The sequence below is a fragment of the Corapipo altera genome, unplaced genomic scaffold (genome assembly GCF_003945725.1).
Source record: "Corapipo altera isolate COAL_440 unplaced genomic scaffold, ASM394572v1 257, whole genome shotgun sequence".
NCBI lineage: Eukaryota > Metazoa > Chordata > Aves > Passeriformes > Pipridae > Corapipo > Corapipo altera.
This window is the reverse complement of record NW_020885045.1, coordinates 306,312-324,490: the sequence shown is the minus strand read 5'-3', so window position 1 is coordinate 324,490 and position 18,179 is coordinate 306,312. Positions and strand designations below refer to the sequence as shown.

General features: G+C 49.5%; 1 protein-coding gene across 1 annotated transcript in view; it reads right to left on the bottom strand.

Moving 5' to 3' along the window:
* The window catches only part of SMARCC1 (SWI/SNF related, matrix associated, actin dependent regulator of chromatin subfamily c member 1), a 62,647-nt gene that overhangs the window by 21,405 nt on the left and 23,063 nt on the right, over positions 1–18,179 (bottom strand). The window contains exons 16-22 of the mRNA XM_027668576.1: positions 14,284–14,397; positions 14,043–14,196; positions 13,633–13,746; positions 11,954–12,013; positions 8,195–8,453; positions 7,340–7,501; positions 344–399 (exon numbers count right to left, since the gene is read on the bottom strand). Of these exons, the coding sequence (XP_027524377.1) occupies positions 344–399; positions 7,340–7,501; positions 8,195–8,453; positions 11,954–12,013; positions 13,633–13,746; positions 14,043–14,196; positions 14,284–14,397 (919 nt within the window). The remainder of the gene's footprint in view (positions 1–343; positions 400–7,339; positions 7,502–8,194; positions 8,454–11,953; positions 12,014–13,632; positions 13,747–14,042; positions 14,197–14,283; positions 14,398–18,179) is intronic.

Sequence of the window (18,179 nt, the reverse complement as noted above, 5' to 3'; positions counted from 1 at the left end):
TCTCCAATTCCTTAAATCTCCCATTCTCCAATTCCTTAAATCTCCCATTCTCCCATTCCTTAAATCATCTCCCATTCCTTAAATCTCCCATTCTCCAATTCCAGTATCACCCCATTTACATTTCCTCCCAGTCCAACCTTTCTCCTCAGGACCAGGAATCAACACACTCATATCTCATTGCTTTGGTTTGAGATTAATTCACTCTGTGGAGCTGAGAACTATTCCCTATGGACACACTGACCAGCACATGATGTCCACCTGCCTTCCCAGGCTCTCTAAAACACGAGAATTCAGGTTTTCAGTGCCAGAAGTCTCTTTCCAGCAGCAGTGCAGACCCACTCACCTTCTCAGCCTGCTGCCCCTCTGCCTCTGTTTCCATCTTTTCCTCTTCAGCTGCATCTGAGAAAACAAGAAGTGAAATAGAATTGCTGTAGGATCCATTATCACTCAGTATTTATTCCAGAGTTAGCTCAGATTTTCTGGTCTCTAACAGTGGTTTCAAGAAAGCCACAGCACTAAACCCCTGAAAGGCTCAAAGCTTATGACACTGGCTTTAGTTTATAAATGAAGTTTACTTGTAAATTTAAATTGAACTGGGTTTTCTGCTCAGTCCAGGACAATAAGTTGCTTATTTAAATTACCAGTGCTCTCCTGAAGCCCTCAGTTCACCCACAGAGAGAAACCCCCCCTTGAGCTCCATAAAGAGCATCTGATGTCCTGCTCTGCAGAGTTCCAGTCCCACACAATTCCTGTTGGTAAGTCACAGTACCAGAAGATGTTTTCCCCAACACAGACAGTTTGATCCCATGGATGGCTGTCAGGTAGGTGATGATCCTCAGTGTCAGTGCTGCCAGCCCTGGAATTGCTCCTCAGCCCAGGAGCCCTGAGGTGCTGCCAGGGAGGTCTGTCCCGAGGCACCAGCACAGGCTGCAGGTCAGGGAAGGTTTAAATCCCTTTTTGCAGGTGCTGCAAATACCAGAGTTGTCCAAACACAGACTTCAAAATAATTTTTCAACACTGGAGTGGCCTCAAGAGTTCAGGGCTGGACAGGGCTTGGAGCCAGCCCCGGGCTCATTCAGTAAGTTATTGCTTTCTGAAACATTTATTTGCAATGTCCCCATAAGGACAGTTGGTCTCTGAGATCAGGGGACCACTACAAGCCCTTTGATGTGGAACACCATGAAGGTGTCTGGGTAATGCACTGCTATTCCTCATATTTTCTTGGATCAAAGTCCAAGAAATCCCAATTTATTCCAGCTCTGCAAGAAGGAACAAGAGGAAAGTGTCAGCACCACCTTGTAGTCCTGGCCCAGGATGTTACAATTTATGTCCAGGGCATTAAAGGAGCTTATTTAGCTCCTGGACTCGCTGTGGAACTGGTGGTGACAACCCCTGATCCATCTCTAAGCTTCTGAAGACATCAGCTGCTGTTGGTGTTCATTTTCAGTAATCCCCATTTTCCTGCTAATTCCTGTGGGCTACACTGAGGGGAAACAATAGCAATGATTTTGCAGGGAATTTCTGACACAAGTCCTTTCCATATACAAGAAAAACACACTAAAATGTCTGACTGAACGACAGTGCTTTTCCTCTTGGCTTATTTCAGGATGATAAACCTACTAATCTGAACTATCTGCCACCATAATTCAATTTAGGGACACAGTTCCTCCCGAGTTTTATCTCAGAGTTAAGATTTAGTGACCTCATAATGTCACGGGGAAAATCTCAAGTAGATTTTGTCAGATAGCTCTTTCAAGCCTAGGAGCAGAATTCCAAACTGGGCTTAAAAGTGTCATCCCTCCCAGTAAGTGGGAGAGAAGGATTTACAGGAGAAAGTTGGATTCAATCCTCGAGCAAAAAAAAAGAAAAGAGTGGGGACGAAGTGCAGAACAGTCTGAGTGTGTCTGAGTTGGTGGAGGGGAAGGTGCTGAGCTTCAAACCACACAAATACTGTGCAGAAAAACCCAAATTCTCATTCTGGTGGGGCTCAGCACTAACACCAATATTCCAACATTCCTGGTGCTGGGATATGGAGTAACTGAGAGAGAAAAGTCTGTAGCTGTGTAAGCAATCAAACCAACCCCAGGGAGAAGGGGAGAAGAGCTGAAGTTCTGCTTCACTCGAGGCTGCAAGCCAGGTGGAACAGGCAGGGAAAGCTCCTGCCTGTGCTCCCCCTCCCACTCTGAAGTCAGCTGGGAGTGGGGGGGGTTTGTTTTCTGACCACGACAGAATCCGCAGAATTCCAGGCTGGACTGGGTGGGAAGGGACCTCAGAGCCCACCCAGTGCCACCCCCTGCCATGGGCAGGGACACCTTCCACCAGCCCAGGTTGCTCCAACCTGGCCTTGGACACTTCCAGGGATCCAGGGGCAGCCACAGCTTCTCTGGGCGAATTCCCAGACCAGTTCATGGATATGGGCAGAGCTGTTAAGGGGCTGATGCTGCTGAGGTGGAGAAAACTCACAGAATTCCAGAATCCTTGAGGCTGGAAAAGCCCTCCCAGCCCATGGATCCCCCCTGTGCCTGATGCCCACCCTGTCCCCTAACCCAGAGTGCCACAGCCAGGTCTTCCTGGGACACCTCCAGGGCTGGGCACTCCAAACCTCCCTGGGCAGCCCCTGCCAGTGACTGACCACCATTTCCAGGGAGAAATTCCTCAAAAATATTCCCCCAGAAGTCTCTCAAAACAGCTGAATCCAACAAAAATGAATCCCCAAGTCCCAGATGAAAGGGTCAGACCCCCCCAACATTTCTGCCCCTCTGCACACGGGTGACAGAACTGCCTTGGGCCCCTGGGAGGGACACAAACCCACTGTACTGATTTTCTGTGTGATCTAACAAGGTTAATGAAGATCTATACCAGAGGCATTGATTAGCTGGAGAATATCTGTGTCCCTAGGACAGAGGGGAAGCCCTGGCTTCAGTGAGGAAGCCCCAGAAATCCCTGTCACAGGACAGGAACCATCACCTCTCCATGCTCCCCTTAAACCTGACCCAGCAGGTATTGTCTGTCCCTGCAATCCTGCTGTTGTGCACATCATCTCCATAAGCACTGAGCCTCTGCACTAAAACCTGTTCTGACCAAGCCCAGTGACTTCCCAGAGAGCTTAAACCAACCTAAGGTCAACAAGGAGAACCGAAACATTTCCCTGGTGAGGATTTCCTGCCTTGCCAAACAGATGCAGCACCAGCAGACAAGGCTGTCACAAGAGGAATGAGCAAAACCCTGCACAGAAACACTTCCTGAGCTCAGCAAATAGTTTAAAGACACCCTCCAGCCATTCCAGGCTCCTTTGTTTTCACAGAGGCAACACACACAACCTGTCAAAAGCCAATATTTAATTGAGAGGAAATGCACTACGGCCATGGAAATACCCTGGGTTATGGTAATGGTGGGATTATCGAAACCATCATTTCCATTTCCCACAACAACTCAGGGCTGCAGAGCCTGGGGAGCCTCCTGCCCCCCCCATCCTGGAGGCACAGCCTGGGGGGCTCTGTGGGGAGGGCTGGGGAGCTGACAGAGCTGCTGCAGCTCCCGGGGGGCCATCAGGAGGGCACTGAGGGGCTCAGCCCTCCAGGGGTGCAGGGCCAGCTCCCAGGCACCTGCATCCCCCCCCCAAAGGAGGGAAGCACTCGGGAGCCAGCTCATTTCAGCAATGTTTGCATCACTCCAGAGTTCAAGCTCGCCCTGGAGACCACGAGAGGAATCACCCTGCCAAAAATGAATGAATAAAATAACTGCCAGTGTTTGCACACTTGAGTGTGGTTTCTGTGTCTGAGAACGACTCAAACCAGCCACAAAATGGGGAATTCACCCAGCCCTTTAAGGTGTTCACAGTTGCAGAACACACAAAACCAGACTGCCAATCCCTCGTGCACTGTCACAGAGCAGCTACAGCCTGGCAGTGGAAATACTTGCTGGAGGAGGTTAAATTGCTCAGTTAACTCCAACACAGGCCCTTCAGCAGGGCATGAGCCTAGAAAGGGCTTAATATTTCTCATGAGGCACAGTTTTAGAACCTTAGAGCAGGCTGCCCAGAGAAGCTGTGGCTGCCTCACCCCTGGAAGTGTCCAAGGCCAGGTTGGACGGGGCTTGGAGCAACCTGGGCTAGTGGAAGGTGACCCTGCCCATGGCAGGGGGTGGCACTGGGTGAGCTTTACAGTCCTTTCCAAACCCTTCCAGGAGACTATTCCATGATTCTTTGAAAGCAGAGGACAGAGCCCACCACACTCCCCACAGCACCTGACCCATTGCAGTCTCCTCTGACCTCCACTGAAGCCTCACTTGATCAACTTAACAGGAATTATCACCAGCTTTTAGGAAACCTAACAATGAAGACTTAAAAGAAGAGATTCCTGGGTATTAACTTAAGCTCCTCCAAGCTGTTCCAGTCATTTTCCCCTTTCACATCCCATATTGTCTATAATTTACCAATATAATCTCATCTCTCATCTCATCTCATGGCTAGGCTTCGCGAACGAAGATTTGGGAAGGCACTATCCACATTTGCTACAGGACCAATATAAAGTGTTTTAAAATTATTATGGAGTTGTGATACAATTTTATTTCTGAAATGTAACAGCTCATGAACTTTAACTGTAGAATGGAACCTTAAGCAGATACTTTTATTTCTCCACAGTTGCATTTAAATGTAAAACCAACCTTCAGTGATTGCACTGCAAGGGCCTGGAGGGACAGGACAAGGGGGAATGGCTTTAAATGGGAAGAGAGGAGGATTAGATGATTGGGAAGAAATCTTGGCTGGGAGGGTGGGGAGGCCCTGGCACAGGTTGCCCAGAGAAGCTGTGGCTGCCTCTGGATCCCTGGAAGTGTTCCAGGCCAGGTTGGACAGGGCTTGGAGCAACCTGGGCTGGTGGAAGGTGTCCCTGCCCATGGTAGGGGGTGGAACTGGATGAGCTTTGAGGTCCTTCCAACACAAACCATCCTGAACTCTAACTACAGCATGGAACCCTAAGTAGATATTTTTATTTCCCCACAGCTGCAGTTAAATTTAAACCCTCAGGTCTCCATGTCAGCAGCTGCACTCCCCAGCAGATCCTGTGAGGGATGATCCCACCTGTGCCACGGGAGCCCTGGACCCCAGGCCCCCAGAGCAGAGCTCTCTGGAGGTGCAAGGCACCACAGATTGCTGGGTGACCCAGTTCACTGAGGCTGAGCAGCTCCCCCAGGGAGAACCATCTGCTCTTGTCCTAATTTATTCCATTAGTCACAGCCCAGCACAAATCGCATTAACGGCGACAGGGCAGCAGCAGCTCTGAACTCACCACTCAGAAGTAATTGTGTTATGGGCATCTGCTCTGTGCCTCCCCACAGCCACTTCAGACCCTGCACTGCAACCTGGGCCCACAGCCTCCCAGGGAAGGGCCAACCCACAGCCTGGCAGCGGGACAAACTTCCAGGGCTGGGTTGCAGGATTAGGAATTAAGACTCATGGCAGCAAATGTGTTACAGAGGATGCGCTCAGGACAGGAGGGAACGGCCTCAGGCTGTGCCAGGGGAGGCTCCAGTTGGACATCAGGAGGAATTTCTTGCTGGAAAGGGTGGTCAGGCCTTGGCAGGGGCTGCCCAGGGAGGTTTGGATAAACACCCTGGAGGTGTCCCAGGAAGGCCTGGCCATGGCACTGAGTGCTCTGGGCTGGGGACAAGGTGGGTACTGGGCACAGGTTGGACTTGATGGGCTTGGAGGGCTTTTCCAACCATTCTGTGAGGTCCTTGATCCCACAGTGACATCTCTTCTTGGAGAATATGGGAAAGGGAGACAAAGTCCTTGGAAGAAAAAATTAACTGAAGGTGAGCATATTTTAAAGCAGCTATCAAATTAAACTCAGTCCCAGATGGAGTAACACTGAGATCTGGTTTATAGTTGACTTGAAAATAAACCCCAAAGCCTTGTCCTTCCACCAGAGCTCCAATGCCTGCTGTCTGCCCCGAGCAAGGCAGCACTGAGGAGCAGGAGCAGCACATATCCCAGATGTTTCTGTTCCCTTTCCAGCACACACTCCACATCTTCCCAAAGCACTGAGCTGCCTCCTGTCAAGTCTGTCCCACTGAGCAAAGAACTGAGATGTGACAGCAGGACTGAGTGGTCCGTTCACTTCTTTTCCATTTAAAAATGATCCTCATGAGTTAAATGGCATTTTCAATCTCATTCACTGGGTAGTTCTGCAGTGGACATTAAGCACTATAAATAGGAGCCCTGCCTGAGTAGCACTTGAGAACTGCACAGCACCAACACACAGGTCCCTCATGATCCCATCCCACAATCTGGCACCTTGCTCGTGTCCCTGGATGGGGTGACAGCAGGTCAGCCATGAAATGCAGGAGCACATCCCAAATCCAGCCCCCAGTCAAGCTCCATCACATCCTGCTGGGTTTTACCCAGAGCCAGACGTGCCATCACATGTCCAGTCACTACACTCACTGAAATCCTTTGTGATGAGCTGAACAAAACAGAGCCCACAGTGCTGAGAGAGAACTAACCCTGACAAGATGGCAGGGCTGCACCAAGAGGAGGAGAGGGAAGTGTGAGCCAGCCCTGGGGACAGAGGGAACTGAGTCTGCTCAGCTGTTCCTCACCCTGCTGGGGAGAGCCCCGGGGGTTAAACATGGGCTACACACGGCTGCCACTGCACAGGGAGCTGCCACCAGGTGCTGTTACACTGCACAGCAAAGAACCACCCATTTACAGCTCTCAAGGTTTCAGAGAAGAGATTTAACAGCAGAATATTTGCTGACCACGACAGAACTGGGCTCATCTGACACTGAGCTCCGAAAGCAGAGCTTGTTACTGCCCCTCAGGAATGCAGAGTTACAGCAGTGTAACCCACACCCAGGGCCAGCACTGGGCTTGTCGTGTGCCAGCCCGGCAAAAATTCCTCTTCTGCTGCCACCACAGTGAGTAACACACAGAGTGCCAGACTCACCTCAGAACTGACTGCCAAAGCCCCTCAGTTTGGTTGATGTTAACCCCCCACAGGCAGCATCCTCCAGCTGCTCCCACACCCACAGAATGAACGTGGAATGTTCTGCTCTGGTGTTTTTGGTCACTCCACTCTGTGCACTCCCAGCAGCGGCGTTTCCACGTGTGAGAGCAGGAACACAAACTCCCAACGCTCCAGCTGGGTCTGAATTCATTCCTGCAGTTCCCAGAGCTAATCCCACAGCGAGGGGAACTGAAGTGACCCATCCCCCTCTCCTCACCCATGATTTCCATCTCCTGCTGGAGGTGAACTCCAGGTTTATTCTGAGTCAGAAGCCAAGCCCAAGGAACCCCACCTGCAGAGCTCCTGCAGTGGATGGACAATGGACAACTCACCCATCTTCTCCGGCTCGTCCGGGCCCGTGCCGGCGATGCAGCTGCTCTCCAGGCCATAGGTTGGATCCACCTTCCCTGAGGCTCGTGCTGCCTCCTGGACCTTCTTCACATGAGCTTCCACCAGCTCCAGAGGCACCTCCTCTCTGACCCGGGAAAACTCCTCTGTGAAAACACACAAAATGTTACATTCTGGGGTTTTTTTTTTTGGCAAACTGAAAGTTGTATTTTCTCCAGGTAAATCCTGGGGCAAAGTGGGCTCTCAAATATGCAGGTTCCTTCTTTTCACATGAGGTAGGTGGATTTGTCTCTCTGGTGTGGCAGAAAAGACTTTCTTTCCAAACTCTAAAACAGTTGGTTTTGTCTTTTCAATGTGGTAGAAGAGAGTTTCTTCCCAATTATATAAAATTGTATTTCATGTGGAAAAACAAGGAAAAAGTGAAAAGAACTACTTCATCAAGTGGACCCACCTAATGTCCCCTCAACACTTGAACCTACTGGTGGAAGGTGCCCCTGCCCATGGAAGGATCCCCTGTCACTCTTTTTCAGACCAGGCCCAGCTCCCACAGCCCCTGCCCATCAGAGACACACCCCAGACTCCTGGTTATCCGCAGGGCCCTCCTGGACCCTCTCCAGCAGCACCTTGGCTCGTACTGAAGAGCCCAGCCCCAAAAATGACACCCCACATGTACCTCACCGGGGCAACCTGCCTGAAAATTGGCCACTGCAGTACAAACAACCCACACCTGGGAACCCCAGAGCTGTGTCCTACGGGCACTGCAGACCCAAATTCCCGTGGATTATCCACCACTAAGCAATCCAACCCCCCTGACTCCAGCAGACAGAGCCCGGCCGTACCCAGGGCGGCCTTGGCGGCGGCCGAGGCCACTCGAGGGTCCACCACCGAGGCCAGGAAGGCCACCGTGCTCATCACGGGGTTGCCCGACTGGCTGAAGGGCACAGGTTGGTAGGCCAGGGGGCCCAGGGACGCATCCGAGTTCTCCAGGTAGGGATCCTCGATGGGCAGGCGCAGGAAGTGCAGGATGCACTCGTCCTGCGTGCGGCTCCCCACGTGCTCTGACACCTTGTTCCAGTCGTCCTTGTACATCTCCAGGGCCTGCAAAAGGCACAGAGTGACTGTGGGCACACCAGCTACTGGGGGAAAACAGCCCTGCCTGAGGCAAAGAGACCTGCAGTGAGGGATTGGGTGGTGATGGAACAACAAATCGGGATCAGACAACCAATAAAAATCACATTCTTCCTGGTAGCAAAATTATCTGTATAAGAAATGTGAACACCTCCCTCAGACATCAGTGACATTTAAGCAAAATTATCTGTGTAAGAAATGTGAACACCTCCCTCGGATATCAGTGGTATTTAAGCCCCAGGGATCATCACACGAGTTGATGCTGTTACTGTACCAAAAAGAATGGTCAGAAGATTTGGGATTTACCAACATTCACACAGTTGGTGTTTCCCCACTTGCTTTCAACAGAGAACTTGGCTTGTCCTACCACGTCTCACAATCCCTCAATTCCCACCACTCCTCCCCGAGGGCTCTTGTGTTCTCCCACTGAACACACGAAGCTCTTTGGGGCAGGGACAGGATTTATGTCCCACACAAGCACTGGCTGTGATGGTGAAATCCAGTTTTTAGATCCAACAGATGTTATGGAAGAGGAAAAGCATCAAACCAATACACCAGGGGAAAAGAGGGAAAAATATCCCACCCCCTGAAGGCAGGAGAGATCAGATCACCAGTTATCTGATCTCTGTTAACAAGCCCTTATTGGGTAGATAAGCACTTCACAAAATAAGAACTTCTATTTCAAATCAAAGATCTTGTGATTCAGAATTTCAGTCACTTTTAAACTTAAGAAAAGCCTTAAAACAATTTAATAGCCAAGAGCTACTGAAGGCCCTGCATTAGTCTATGAAAACACAACAAATTAGTCCTGTAAAACCCTCCAAGTGGTGGCCTGACAAATTATTATCCCTTAACAAGCATTTTTTTCCCCTGAAAACTGTTTTAGTGAAGCATTTGTATAACATAAAATGAATGCTGAGTTATCCTGAGCCATTAATTTCTACATTTCTGAGATAATGTGAGTTTGGGAATGAATGGACAGACTGCACTGGGCAGCCTGGTCCTACCACAGCAATCACCACTCCCAACCACTGCTGAACCCTTCTCCTGCCCTCCCTCTGGTCTGCCAGGGGTTTAGTAATGAGAATAATAAAAAGTAATAAAGAATAATGAGTTTAATAAACAAGAAACTGCTCAGTTCAGTAGGTCACATTCAGGGGAAATCTTTACCCACTGTCCAGCCTTCACCTCCCTTCCCCTCCCTCCATCCCTGGGAGTTCTGTGCCAGTTGTACCCACACTGCCCAGGAGATCAGCTCTGCTCCTCCAAACCCAGGGGAGTTGGTCTCTGCTCCTTCTCCTTCACTGCTCCATCCTCCTGCCACACAAACCCTCTCCCCCCAGTCACTGTCCTTCCCAAAAATAGCTGGGAATGCACTCACAGTGCTCTGTGGAGACACAGAGGGGCTGGGGCAGGGAGGGGGATGCAGGGAGGGAAACTCTTTCCTCCCCCCATTAATTCAGTCAACAGGCAGAGGGACAATAATTATTTTAGATATGATTTATTATTTGGAACTTGGCTGCATCTCTGCCCAAAGCTGCCCTGAGGATTTAATTGGACCGAGCTGGCTTGTTACAGCCCAATTACTTATGCTTGAACTGATATACTCTGCACTGATTTATTCAGAGGGCAAACCCAGGAAAAAGGAGCAACGAAAACATTATTAATTTAAACTCATTAAATCAAATTGCAATCTCAAGATTTGGTTGGTTTTTTTTTTTCTTTCTTTTGTTTTAAACAAATATGTCACTGGATTATTTCATTAGGCTACAACTTGCTGTGTCTGACCAGAAGCTACAAATGTACAAACCACTGAATTTTAAATAATTATTATATTAATAGTATTAATTTAAATAATGCATTTAAATAAATAATAGAGGAAAGCAGCCAGTGTATCAAGGCATCAGCCTTGTTTCTCCTCCAAGAATGCTGTGGAAAACATCTGAGGTGTTTACACCCCATAAGCAAATTTTTTTCCATGTGCCTATAGAAAAGTATTGGCTAACCAGTGAATATCAACCTAAAATAAATAGAAAAAAAATAGAAGTTTTTGCTGTTTGGTAACCACACCCCATATCAGTGAGGGCTCAGTCACAGGAGCTGAGTGTTGTTCAGCCCTATCCAGGTCCCTTCTCCAGGCTTTTCCCTAACAATTTAACTTTTCAATGGGTTTATTGACACATGGGAAGACAAAAGGCTGGAACAATCAGGCAGTTGCAATCTGCCTTAAGCTCTCCAAGTAGAAATAAACAAAAATAGAACCCAAAAGTGGAATTCTTAGAACCCTGAATTACGTAAAGGGAAATAAATCAGCCGTGCAGCCACTGGAGAGAGAGAATGTCCCTGGAACAGCAAAGCTGGAGAGATGATTTTTCTTTACAGGAAGTGGCAGCACTTTGAATTATTTCAGGCCACTGAGACTCCTCTTCTGATGAAGCCCAGAAAAACAACTGTGCCCTGATGTGAGTGTGGGACACCAGAACAGCCTCTGCAGGGGAGCACTTCCATCCCCCACTGGAATTCCAGGACATCCCACAATCACCACGTGCTTCAGGAGCATCAGATGAAGCAACCTGGGGGACAAAAACCTGCAGGAGCTCTTTGAGCTCATTTTACAGCCCCTGACTGGAGCCATCTCTGGGATATTTCTTGTAGACTTCCAGGAAAAGACCAGAGAACACCCCAAGTGCAGCTCCGTGGCCAAAGCAACCAGGAGATGTGCGGGATAAAGGGGCTCCCAAAGGGTTCCCAAAGGGCCTCCCAAAGGGATCCCAAAGGGCTCCCAAAGGGCTCCCAAAGGGCTCCCAAAGGGCTCCCAAAGGGTCCGGGATAAAGGGGCTCCCAAAGGGTTCCCAAAGGGATCCCAAAGGGCCTCCCAAAGGGATCCCAAAGGGCCTCCCAGAGGGTTCCCAGAGGGCCTCCCAGAGGGCCTCCCAAAGGGCCTCCCAAAGGGCTCCCTCCTCAGTGGCAGGAGCCAGGAACTGTCTGAGAACCACTGCACCCTCAAAGATGAGCTGTTTGCTAAGCTCTGGCACGGGCAGGGACTGTGCACATCACCAGGATGTCACACTGCAAAGACCATCAGCATTCCCAAGGATTCCCCTGAATGGGCAGCAAACCATGGCTGGAATTGTTTACCATGGGTTGAATTACTCACCATCAGTTCACACTGCCAGGAACCTCTGCTGAAGGAAAACACCCCTCTGCACTGCAAAACTTGTTTTTCACTTTACCTGAAGTTCTTAAACACTTAATTTCTGGCTTGCAGGCACAAGTTAGAGCCCAATCTGATTTGTAGATGAAATCTGACTCACACAGATGTTCTGCCACCTCCTCCTGCAGTGAGGTCCTTGTGCCCATGGTGGCAGTCATCATCTAACTCCAGTGTATCAGCCAGGGGCAGGTTTTTAAAGCCTGATATCCTGCATGTTTCTGTTTCCTACCCTTGGGTTTTGCCCTCCTGAACTTACTTCCAAGAGCAGCAGCGTCTCCTGCTCTGTCCATTCTCTCCCAGCACTTGCACCTTTACTCTACAAAAAACAGGAGAAAAAAAAAAAAAAAAAGAAGTGAAATACAGGAGTTTTTGTACAAAACCTTTTAGAAGAAAACACTGAGGAGAAAAAGAGAAAAGAGGATTTTCCTAAATGATAAACCCTTCTCTGAGTGCTGAAGGCAGTGGGCTGTGTATGGTGTGTGCTGGTCCAAAATAAGTTCATCCATTTAGAAAGTTCATCAGTAAAAAATAATTTCATTTATCTGTAAGTTCATCAGTAAAGAAATGATAAATCTTTACAAGTGAAATGAGCTGTGTGAGAAGGAAAAGTAATTACAGCAAGATCATTTGCACTCCAGCAATCACTTGCTCCAAGGGTTGCTGCTCCCAAATCTATACCTCATTAACTGCTGAGATTAGCTAAAAAAAAAAAAAGAAATCACAAAATTCATGGTGAAACTTCCCCTCCTGTGACACCCTGACCCATCACGTGCCAAAAAAGGACAAAAGCTTGTCACCTGCTCCTAAAGAACATCATTGGGTGGCTCTATGCCACAGCAAAGGAAATGGGTATTTAGGGGAATAAATATTATCTGGAGATGCATTTCAGACACATCATTAACCCAAACAGAACATTCATCATCACCCAGCAGCTGATCAGCTCCACAACAGGCTGATTTAAGAGCCAAAACCCCAACAGTCACACAGAAACCAAATAGGGAAATCAGTATCTGCCAAGAAATCTGCTCCAGCTCACTGGTACGGATCCTGTAAAGAGTCCAGAACCAGGAAGGGATTTATGGATTTGGAGAATATTTATACTCCCCATAACAAGTGAAAAATCAGTCCGTGAAATGTGAGATGAAATGAGGCTTTATAAAAACTACTGATCTCTAGAAGTAGTGCTTTGGGTTTGTGGGGTTTTGAAACCAGTCTCTGAAGGAATAAATAGTATGTAAATACTATAAAAAATAGTGTATAAATAGTTATTTCTTAGGTTTAAATAGTGACCTCTTAGGCCAACGGGCTAATTACACAGAATTAAGCCTGATGTGAGCCCAGGAACTCTGGAGACTCCCCAGCTCCAAAGGTTGTGTTGGTAACGTGGGATTCCTGCAGCACCTCCAGGCACAGCCAGGTATTGGGAGCAGGAGAAAGGCAGGAGGTTATGGAATCATTACAGCACTGCAATGATGCCTCAAAGTTTTAATTATCCTGTGCAACATGTTGCAGTGACAGTGACAGAATGTCCCCTGCAACGATCTGGGGACACTTTTTGTTCTCTCAGGCTGGAAAATCCCTGCTCAGACTTGGAAAACAGGATAGCTAAAGATCCTGGTGGAGGATCTCAGCTCCTGGTCGGAATTATTGGATGGTTTGATGATTCTGAACCACTCAGCTGGAATATGCAGGAACACAGTGAGTTTGGGGTCTGAAGGCTGACAGTGGAATGGGAATTGATACGTGTCTTTACTCCTACAAAATCAGAATTCCAACACAATCACTCATCTCAGTGTCCTGGACCAGGGAAGAAACCTAAACTGGGAGTTTAAGAGTAACAAAAGTCACCTCAATGTCACCAAGCTGGGCACACTTGAGCAGGAAAACTCAACAGAAGGTTGAGGGGAAATAGGGGAAAAAAATCCCAAGACTTGCCTTGGCTAAAGTCTTCTTTGAGTAAATGTCTGTGCGAAGGCCAAAGTTCTGCAGGTCAGTCGGCTTCTCCTTGTTCTTCTCTGGAAAACTCAACATCTGCTGAGCAGCTGGAACCTGGGAACAAACACCACAAGGGAAAGGTGACAGGGGCAAGAACTGCAAGGTTCTCAAGGCCTTCAGACCAGTGTCCAACAGAACACGGACTGGACAGAGAAGCTGAACACAGGTCTGTGGAGGTGACTGCAGAACAAATCTGAGCAATGGGGGCGAGTGTTCCATGTGAAACCACCTGAATGCTCAACCCAGCCGGACAAAAGAGGGAATACTTCACCCAGCTGGGCACAAACAACTGTGCTGCTGTGCTCCACGGCCCTGGACAGAGCCCAGGCACAGCCAGCCCTGGGACTCACCTGGGGGGTGCGGATGTGCAGGGGCATCAGCCCCGAGGGGGTGTCGGCCAGCACGTTGAAGTGAGGGGTGGGGGGCGGCCCCATGGCCATGGGGCGGCTCTCGGGGTCCACCTGGTAGTTAATGAGGCCCCACTGCTCCAGGAAAGCGTGGACCCTGCCAGAGAGAGGGGCAAATCAAAGCTTCCCAACTGAAGCCTTGCCCAAAGCCCCGAGGCCCCCGCCCCGTGGTCCCCACTGTCACCTCATGACGGCACACACGTCCCCCGTGAGGTTCCTCCTGCAGGCCGTGCTGGTCAGGTACTCCTGAGGGTTCAGCCGGTACGTGTCGATCATGAAGTTCCTGTAGGCCAGGTATCTGCAACACAGGGGGCACACAGTCAGGGATTTATGGCCAGGTATCTGCAACACAGGGGGCACACAGTCAGGGATTTATGGCCAGGTATCTGTAACACAGGGGGCACACAGTCAGGGATTTATGGCCAGGTATCTGCAACACAGGGGGCACACAGTCAGGGATTCAGGGCCAGGTATCTGCAACACAGGGGGCACGTGGCTCATGGGCAGGTCTCTGCCACAGAAGGGTCACACATTCATGGATTCATGCCCAGGGTCACATATCAGGGCCAGGTCTCTGCCACACAAGGGTTCACACATTCAGGGCTAGGTCTCTGCCATACAAGGGTTCACACATTCAGGGCTAGGTCTCTGCCACACCAGGGTCAAACATGCATGGATTCATGGCCAGGTCTCTGCCACAGAAGGGTCACACAGTCATGGATTCATGCCCAGGGTTACACGTCATGGGCAGGTTTCTGCCACACCAGGGTCACACATTCATGGATTCATGGCCAGGTCTCTGCCACACCAGGGTCACACATTCATGGTGAGGTCTCTGCCACACAAAGGTCACACATTCATGGCCAGGTCTCTGCCACAGAAGGGTCACACAGTCATGGATTCATGCCCAGGGGCACACATTCATGGCCAGGTCTCTGCCACACAAGGGTCACACAGCTCATGGCCACTGAGGGCTCACAACATCCAGACTCTCTACTTTAGGATTCACCTCCTCCGAACACCCGTGTCACTGAAAAGGAAATGCCAACAGGCTGTTTTTATTGGTGAAATTTAGGAATCAGCATCCAAAGCAACAGGTAAAGTGGGTTTATTTTTATATACTGAGTATGACCCATCTCTTCCAGACTGTTTCACTCTGGATTTCCCCTGTGGTTGGATGGAAACACGCTCCAATTGCAGTCACACAAATATCTGTGTTAGGTTGGGCATCAACCAAATATTCACACAAGAGCAGTAGCTGCAGAAAAAACTAGTGGGGTCTGGTCTTCCCATGGAAACAGGGTAAATAATCCTTGTCCATCCCTGTGTGAGGCTGGAAGGAAAAAGGCTGCACAGAGAAGCAGCAGCACAGCAGCTGGAACACTGCTGTGTTTACACAGAGAGTTTTTAATGGATGAAGAGATGAGGGAGGAAAGGCTGGAGAACAGCAACATGGGGAAGAGCAGATCTTTGAAAAGCAGAGGATAAGAGCCCAGAGCCAGCACAGCTGGGAACAGCTGGAGCAGAAACAATCCCTGTGAGATTCCCATATTTCAGCACATGACAGCCCAAGGTTTTGGGGTTCAGCCCGTTCCCTGCACTGCGGCTTCAGAGGCTCCTCAGGAAGTTTCTGCAATATCCTGATGTTTCCTAATAAAAATTATCCAGAAAATAACCTTGCAGAAAATTACTGATAGCCCTGTTCTTTAGAGGGGAAAAAAACCCCAATCTGCCAAATTCAAGTTGGAATCATCGAGGTTGGACGGGGCTTGGAGCAACCTGGTCTGCTGGAAGGTGTCCCTGCCCACAGCAGGAGGGGAGGAATTAGGGGGTCTTTAAGTCCCTCCCCACCCAAACCATCCTGGGATTCTGTGAAGTGAGCATCCTGTGAAAAGCTGTGTTTAAAACAGTGTATTGTTAGCAGATCCCTCCCTTTGGAAAATTCCAGAGGGAATGTCTCACATGCAGTGTGTGCAAAGCAGCTGGTAACCAAAAATATAAATAAATCATCCAGGCAAGGCATAAGGAGACAGATGCTGCAAGTACAGATCCCTGCCAAAATCCCACATCTCCCTCCTGACCAAATTCCATAGGAAGCTGGCCAGGAGCAACCCTGGGGTAGGTGTTGGGCTCCTGGGGATGTTCGGGAGCTGGAGACGAAGGGGAGCTCTTCCCCACAGAATATTGAGGCACATCTCTGAATGCTCCAGGGCAGAACTGGGTTCCCACCTGCCCAGGAACAGGTCTTGGCTGCAGAAATTAATATTTATTAGCAAAGGTCACATCAAGAGGTGCACAGAGAAGCCCAAGACAGAAGCATCCCAAGGTTTTATCCTGAAGGGAGATGGTTTTCAACCACAACAGGACCCATCAGCTAAAACCGGTCAACAGTGAGAAGGGAAGTCAAGTGGGATTTAGTTACAAAGCCTGCTCAGACAGGAGCCACCCCCAGGCACTGCTGTCACAACAATGAACCTGGGTGAGCTCCTCGAACACGGTGGTTTGGCCTGAACACTCAGCTGGAGGCAAATCATCTCCATTCACAGGAATGGCACTCCTTGATTTAAACAGGAAACACAAAGCCAAGCCCACGTGCTGCTCCTACAACCCCTACACGGGACCAAAATAGATCTCCAGGACAACAGGAGGACTGGGAGGAGCCCCTGACCCGCTCCACTCACAGGCAATAACCAGCAGCAGCTCAGGGATGAGAATCAGGAGACCTGATGTTTTGATGCCAAGTGGGAAAGGAATCCTGGGACCACACGTGACAACCCCATCAGTGGGAAAGAGAGAGATCAGCATTCCTTCAGCTGCCTTAGATACAGAGTCTGGAAACCCCCAAACAACCATCTGCTGAACAGTAAAACTGGGGGAGCAGCGTCACTGTCAAATACATTTTGGAACAAACACATCTTGGAATGGCAGGGGGTTGGAATGAGATGATCTTGAAGGCCCCTCCCAACCCAAACCACTCTGGAATTCCATGATGCAGCTGCAGTTACCTCTGGAACTCAGACACCTAGAGAAGTTGTGAGGAAAGACTACAGACTGAAAATTCCAGGGCTCCAGGGACCTCAGGAGGTCTGTAATCCAACCTCCCACTCAGACCACGGACTCTGACCGGGTTTCCCAGGGTTTTGTCCTGGAAACACTCCAAGGAGGAACAATCCCAACTTCCCAGGGCCCTATCCCAGTGCTTCATCTTCTTCAGAGTTAAAAGTTTCCCTTTTTTCAAAATGGAACTTTCTATCTCAGTGTCAGACCAGAAGCCTCACAACCCAACAGTGACACCTGAGACAGGGAGATTCCAGCACAGGAACAGTCCCTGCAGGAATTCTCCTGTCCAGGTTGGGAGAGCTGGGGGGGTTCCCCTGGAGAAGAGAAGGCTCCAGGGAGAGCTGAGAGCCCCTTGCAGGGCCTGAAGGGGCTCCAGGAGAGCTGGAGAGGGACTGGGGCCAAGGGATGGAGGGACAAGACACAGGGAATGGCTTCCCACTGGAAAAGTGGAGATTTAGATGGGATATTGGGAAGGAATTCCTGGCTGGGAGGGTGGGGAGGCCCTGGCACAGGTTGCCCAGAGAAGTTGTGGCTGCCCCTGGATCCCTGGAAGTGTCCAAGGCCAGGTTGGAGGGGGCTTGGAGCAACCTGGGCTGGTGGGAGGTGTCCCTGCCCATGGCAGGGGGTGGCACTGGATGAGCTTTAAGGTCCCTTCAAACCCAAACCATTTCAGGATTGTAGGAAATGCTGTGTATGAAAAATTCAGGGCCCAGTTGACACTCAGACAATGAGACACCTCAAACATTTCACTCAGTAGTTGATTGAAAGAAAACCTTTTAAAATCCCCCAGAGCTGCTCTGCAGCTGGCCAGGATTTGATACCAAGATTAAGTGAACACAACCTGCCCAGTTCCACTGGCCAAGGGGACCAGCACACACTGGGGTAAAAATTCATAATGTTTTGGTGTGAAATCTCAGGTTCCAGGATCATTTAAACAGAAACAAGCACAGTGTTCACAAGTCTGACACTGCCCATCTTCCTTTACAAATCCCCTTTCAAGAGCTCTGAATAATGAAATTT